This window comes from Anarrhichthys ocellatus, unplaced genomic scaffold (genome assembly GCF_004355925.1).
Source record: "Anarrhichthys ocellatus isolate YVR2014 unplaced genomic scaffold, GSC_Weel_1.0 scaffold2265, whole genome shotgun sequence".
Classification (NCBI taxonomy): domain Eukaryota; kingdom Metazoa; phylum Chordata; class Actinopteri; order Perciformes; family Anarhichadidae; genus Anarrhichthys; species Anarrhichthys ocellatus.
The window spans coordinates 1176-8139 of record NW_022282239.1 but is presented as its reverse complement, the minus strand read 5'-3'; the positions used below and the strand labels follow the sequence as shown (position 1 = coordinate 8139).

Sequence of the window (6964 nt, the reverse complement as noted above, 5' to 3'; positions counted from 1 at the left end):
CCCCCCCCCCCCCCCCCCGCTTTCTATTTATTGTCTTTGTGCCGTTTCATGCCGTCCACCAATCAGATGCAGCCCCTCAGCCGATGTGTTGGCAGCGGCTTTATGAGGCTTATGTAACGTCCATTGGCGAGACGTCCGTCAGCCATCCGAGCTGCAGGGCTGCGACTGTAATCTGCAGCTGGAAACTCCTCCAATGTCACATTCATCCACCTGCTCACCAAGTACTCCAGTACTTTTACTTTACTGGATTCTATATTCATCAGACAGCTGGAGTTGGTTTTTGACTGTAAAGAGACAGATCGGATGTTTAGGAGTGTGTTTGTGCGAGGTTCTTCTCTACAGTCAGAGTTCTACTACAGTAGAGTTATAGAAACACACAAAGTAATGTAGACTTTCATATTGGATCATATTGGTTTTAACTAACATGAGGTTTAGTAGCACACGCTACCAGTCCCAGCTGTGGCCACATTGGTACAGCGGTCTCTTTGTGAGGCATTGCTCGACCGATGTACCTTTATTGTTTGTGTGTCATTTTATGTATTTGTCTCTCTGGACCCTGAGTCTGAAATAAAGTCTATATCTATCTCTCTAATGTTCTGCTGAGGACGTATTTTAGACTCTAGAATTTACTCTAGTTTACAAAAAGTTACATTAACTTTAGTGTTCGTCGTGTTCATGTTTTTGATTTGAAGTGTTTTAAATCCCTCGTTTACTAACTCCGTCTTCTTCTTCTCTCCCGTCTTTGTCGGCAGCGTCTCTGTGTGGAACAAACAACGATTAGTTTCATCCATTAAATCTGTTTCCTCTGCTATGACATGTACAAATGTCTGCTGTGAGTCCTTGAGTCCTTTCCTTAACCCCTGTTTCCTCTCTCCTCCAGCGGACGCTTCCTCAGCTTCATACTGAAGATAGAAGAAATGCTTCACAGCTGGTTCCCTCACATCACATCAGACCCGACGCAGACGGACGGCGGCTCTCCTGCTAAGAAGCAGAAGGTGAAGATTTGTTGTCACATGACTGTTGGTCTCAGATGAATCAATCATGACGTCATAGTTTCACACTTTAATGTTTCTACACACTCTGGTTAAAGTGAACGCTTTATTAGAGGAGACATTTATAATGACAACATGAAGAATAACATGTTTGAGGAAATATCACATTTTTAATCTTCATTTCGTTTTATTATAGAAGTGTTTGTCACACGTGATGTGTTCAAGGACCGTCGGAACGATGTAAATCCGACGATAAATACAGTATTCAGTCATGTTTAAAGCAGCTTCTTAAAATGTGAAACTGTTCCTTTGACGGTAAAACTAATGTTTGAGTTTTGAACTGTTAAATGTCCCAATGAGCTCCGAGAACATTTCATAAAAGATCCTTTGAAGAATAAAATAAGCAGCCCTAAAATACATCAGAGTAAGATAACAATCCTGCACGCTGAAGGTAATCTTGTGATTATGGTCTCTGAGGAACAGAAGCACCTTATGTAACAGAACGATGAGTTCATGGTTTCATAAGAAGAGTAGAAGTCACACGATGAGGGGAAAACCAGAGCGGCCTCTCAACCATCTGTGGAGTAAAGTCACGTTCATCCAGAGTCCACTGGAGGAGGTCCAGCTGCTCTCAGATCAGCACCACAAATCAATTCTTTCTTTGTTTGTTGTTGTAATATTCGTAGACTGTTTACATTTCTCATCTTTCTGATCGTAGCCGTCGTTGCTTTTACTTTTCTTTGAGTTGATAAAGTCACGTATTCTTGTTGTTTTACTGAAGACTGGATTATTTGGGTTCATCAATCTTTGATTGCTTGTCCAGTTTCTCAGATAGTTGTTTATTTAAATTACTGATACAACATATGTGGTTCAATAATTATGTTAATTCAGTTTGAGTTTAAGTCGTTTGTCTTCCACCAGGAATATGATTCTGTGGTTTTAATTTGTTTTAAACGTTTGTGTTTAAGTCGTTTGAATTACTGTAATCTCAATGGGACCTATGTGGTTAGAGAACGGTTCAATAATAATTATATTAATAATACGCAATTTAAAACAATTGACTGAAACAATGTTGTTGGTTATCACCGACAGTCACATATTGTGTAATATTTATTGTATGTAAATTTATTTTTGCTTGTTTTAACTACAGTCTTTAGTGAAAGGCTTGTTGCTCAACATCTTAACATTTAAACAATTTATTTACTTTTAATTGATTTAAAGGGACAGTGTGTAGGATGTGGTGACATCTAGTGGTGAGGTTGCAGAAGGTAACGTGAGCCTGCCGACGGTAAAGCCGTGGTAACGGTACGCTCTGAGGCCATCCATCCCATAATAACACCACTTTAGGAACAACGGAGGTCAGCCGGCGGCACCACGGCGTTAAACTCTGGAGCTCACGTTACCTCAGTTTTCAAAGAGAACTACGGTGGCCTTCAGGTGACATAAAAACATGAAAGACTCCGTTTGGTTTGTCCGTTCTGGGCTTCTGTAGAAACATGGCGCCTCCCGCTCCGTATGTAGATATGAAGGGCTCATGCTAGGCTACAGAAAACACTGATTCTTAGTTTCAGGTTATTCTACACTAAAGAAAACCTAAATATTATGTCACTGATGGATCCTCTGAACGCTGTGGTACTGATGCGATTCTTCTTCTCTCCTGCAGCATCACGGTGGCGCCTCCTCTCCTCCTCCATCCTCTGCGGCGGCACTCTGCTCCTCCGACTCCTCCAGGCGGCGCCACGCGTCAACCGTCCTGAAGACGCCCGAACCGACACCCGGTCGGCCCGCCGCCTCCTCCGCCCCCACCTCCCCTCCGCCCGCACGCCGCAGCATCAGCAGCCAGGAAGTGACCCAGGACGCCGCCGTCTCCTCCAGCACCGACTCGCACTCGGGGCCATCACCGCCACCGCCCTTCAAGATCCGCTTGCCGTGTCTGGAGAGACTCCTGCAGACCAAGGAGAGCGTCGTCTCTCCTCAGGACCGCGGGGGACGGAGGCTGGTGGTCCTGAGAGAGGACTCCTCGTGAGACCGGATCTCATCGTGGCTTCCACAGAAGAAACTACAAGGCCTTAAAAAAAACGCATGTTTCAAAGTCTTCTACATCTTTTGTGTTCGTCTTGTTTTTTTAATTGACGCTCAGATGTCAAGTTCTCCAGCAGAAGAGAGTCGGCGTGTGATGAAGACGTGAACGACGGGTCAGAAAACAAATGTTAAACGTCTTCACTAATATTTGCGTTCATCTTCTAATGAGGTCAGAGGTTAAAACTATGACGGCAGATTTATTTCACGAGCTGAAGGCTTCTTCTCTTTGACACCTTGGTTGATCTGCTTCTCTTTAGATTTTTTTTAAACATTCCTCTACCTCATGCTGACAAACAACACGGTTTGACCCCGTCAGGACACCGTTCCTGTCGGGTCAGAACAAACTAAACTCAGCATTTCCTTCTTTTACAGAAGATACCATGATGTGGAAAGAAGTCTTTATTTTTAATGAGCTTGGAATCTGCAGTTTTTTTTTTTTTTTTTTTTTTTTTAAAAAGGTGCAATGTTTCTCGAACAAGTGGAACCTTCAACACTAAAGACTTTGATCCGTTTGTCTTCTTTCAGGCCGCAGAACAGAATCACACAGACCCAGAGAGGACGTTTACAAACGTCTCCCACCATTTAAAAGATGGGTTTGGATTTCAGTTAATGTGAATACAAAACTCACAGTAATCTATAATTCATCTTCATAAATGCTGTGAGGACACAATTCATCTTTGTTCTAGTCGTCCGTTATATCTAATGCTGCTGTTTTGGTTTAACTCATTAACTAACGCAGGTTCACAGAGTTTGCCGTTTGACAAAAACATCCAAAAAAAATATATTGACATGCAAATGAATGGAGTGTAAAGTCCTTCACAGTGACCGAGTCTTTCAGAGTACCGAGATAGAAACCCAAACCTCCTTTAACCGGAGCCGGCGGTCTGAACACTAAACTCAGACGTGTAGAAGCTCTTTCCTTCGTGTAAATAGTTTCTCCTCGTGAGAGACGGCCTTTGTGATATTTTGTACTTCTGAAATAAATGTCTGAGGAAACGTTCGTCTTTCTTTAACAAACACACGACAGCAGATCAGTTGTGCAGCATTTATTGTTGTTTAATGCTTTGGGAAACTCGGCATCGGCCATGAACACAATAAATATGGATATTATGCAAAACATTTTCCTAATGAAGCATTTTACACAATGTACAATATTCTTTTCTTCGGCCGCCTGCTTGAATATTTTATACACATTTCCAAACTAATAAACAAACCTCCATGCAGAAACCCTGAAAATGGGATGTGGAGTAATGAGCAACCAAAGAGTTAACACTAAACACACTTCTCGCGTGGATTGTTGTCATTTAAAAACTGCTAATAAACCACCAGGAGAACTGAAACTCTGCTGTTAAAGTACATAAAATGGGTTTTTAAAAAGTGGCCCGCCTGCTCGGGAGTTTTCCTTCGACTGGTGCAGCGATGGTGTTCAGACAATACAGTCACCCGTGTGTGTGTGTGTGTGTGTGTGTGTGTGTGTGTGTGTGTCAGTAGTCCGTGTCGGAGCCCTCCGCGTTGTCCACGTTCCTGGACAGCATGTAGTTGTCCATGTCGATGGAGCGGCAGTTGTTGATGGCGTAGCGCAGCCGCTCGGCCATGACGGCCTGGCTGGAGTACGGAGGCAGACGCAGCTGGAAGAAGCAGGTCTGAGAGGTCGGCAGGCTGTCGTACGGCTGTGGAGGACGGACGGACACACACACACGCACACACACACAGAAACAAACAGTTAAGTCATCAGACGGGTTTCTAACTAACAGCCTGTTGTTCACACAGAGGATGACCTCACTGAGCTTCCAACAATGAAATGAACACGATCGACAGCAACATTGATGTTTAAAATGTCAAAGCAAGCGCTTCCTAAACTATTGAGATGGTAAACATCGTTATACGAGTGGACAAAGAGACGTCCTGACAGCTGAACGGTTTCCTGTCTGCATCTTTACCGTCTGATTTAATAAAAAACATGCAAAGAAAAACAAAGGTGTGTTTCTGTTCTTCCATGTCAGCTGCACAAACCTCAAATGTTCTGCATATGGTGAGTAAGCGATGCATTAAACATGACTCGTGACTCACCCGGTCCACCTTCATGATCTGAAACCTCTGGGAGATGTCGGCCGTGTTGGCGGGCAGCCGGGAGCGTCCGGAGACGAAGCGCATGAAGAGGACCCGCTCCTCGTTGGAGAACTCCTCCAGCGTCTGCCAGAACCACTGCACCAGGGAGTGCTGCTCGTCCACCTCCCTGTAGCGCACCACCTTCTTCAGCACGTCGCAGCAGATCTCCGGCATGCCGCACACCATCTGCTCCAGCTGCTTGGCCGTCAGCAGGGAGAGCAGCGGCACCGGCACGATCCACGACATGCCCTCACGCACCGCCGCCACCTGAGGGGGAAGGTGAATAGAAATGTTTGAGGTGCTCAAAGCAAAGAAAAGTGTTGAAGTAAAAGACTCTGCATCACGAGTACCAATACTCTGGTACTGCAGTACCATCTTTGATCAAGTTGTGCCAGAGTATAAGTACACAGACTGCGTACCTGTCGGTCGAGCTCGTGCAGCCGGTACTCGATGGCTCGCTCCACGTACTCCTTCCTGTTGGAGAAGGTGAGCGGGATGCTGTTTCCTCCGGGGATGATGGGAACCATCTTGCCATCGGCACTCTGCCCGACGAAGGAATCCAGAGGAATCATCTGAGAGGCAGAGAGTAACGCAACATGTTTCACTACTCATCGAGACGACTAGAAACACGACAACAATGACTACAGACGACGATGCACGAGAGCCTCCTCATTGAACAGACAGCATCACATATCTCTGATATCTCTCCAGCTACATATGTATTTAAGGATTTATATAATTTTATTGCAACATTATGAACATCCGGACCTCTCCGGTTTCTTGAGTCAAAACTGAACAGAGAAGCAGCGTTCAGGTTGAATGATGTTTAATTCATCTGGAGAGAACTCTTCTTTTAAAGACTTTCCTGTTCTCCGTTCTCTCTGAAATCTCTTTCGTTTCTCTGAATAATATTTATTATGTCGTTCGTGGCAGTTTGAGCTCAGTGGTCACAAAGGTCAAATGTGACCGCGATGTTTTTTACAGGAGAACTCTGGTGAACGTGGTTTAAGCTTCGTCTGTACTCGCTCTCAGCGCCGTAGCGTGAAGTCGTTTCTACTCAATCAAAAGACAACTAGTGGAACTCAGAGACAGGAACAGACTGGAGGTGTAACCGGCTACACGTAATAAACTGACCTCCACAATAGAGAGGAGGGATTATCATTATCTGTAAACTCTTTATTGTCCCTATAGAAGCCATGCAAATAAAGAAGTCAAGTATTAAAAGCCTCATAAAGAAATAAAGGTTGAATATCCTGTAAACTATTTGATTTGGCTGCAAAATATTTATTCAAATGAAGAGTTTTAAGAGTTCTTCTAAAGCTTCTAAAACGTTACAAACACTCGGAGGTGCAGCCCGATGCAGCGGCCATGATGACATCATTCTGTGTCTCTTCACTGCGGAGAGAATAAACTGAGCTTAAATGACCTCAAATGTAGTTTGAAAGTTCTCGTTACTCATCAGCGAGCTCATATCTGTAGAGTTACTGGTCTCTCGTCAGTATGTTCAGTCTCTCTATGGTCAGGCAGAAACCAAAAGTTTCATGGAATTGTTGAATAATCAGTCAGCGAGAGCGTTTCTCTCTTTGACTGAATGAACGATTCAACAGATCGGCTACAAAACCCTCAAATTAAATCACGTATTCACGGTTCTGTCAACAACAGATTATAATATCATGGTGAGACATTTGACAGCTCGTCTGGCAGAATTCAATCCAAAGCCAGCAGAGGAGCAGCTGTGTGTGTGTGTGTGTGTGTGTGTGTGTGTGTGTGTGTGTGTGTGT

At 44.2% G+C, this 6964-nt stretch overlaps 1 protein-coding gene across 1 annotated transcript; it reads right to left on the bottom strand.

The window, feature by feature from the left end:
* Positions 1 to 4105: 4105 nt before the first annotated feature.
* Positions 4106 to 6937, bottom strand: LOC116378237 (probable E3 ubiquitin-protein ligase HERC1). Its single transcript, XM_031840076.1, has 3 exons — positions 5603 to 6937; positions 5145 to 5450; positions 4106 to 4744 (listed from the first exon to the last, which is right to left on the bottom strand). The coding sequence occupies exons 1-3, from the start codon at positions 5753 to 5755 to the stop codon at positions 4559 to 4561; spliced, it is 645 nt and encodes a 214-aa protein (XP_031695936.1). The 5' UTR covers positions 5756 to 6937; the 3' UTR covers positions 4106 to 4558.
* Positions 6938 to 6964: the final 27 nt, after the last annotated feature.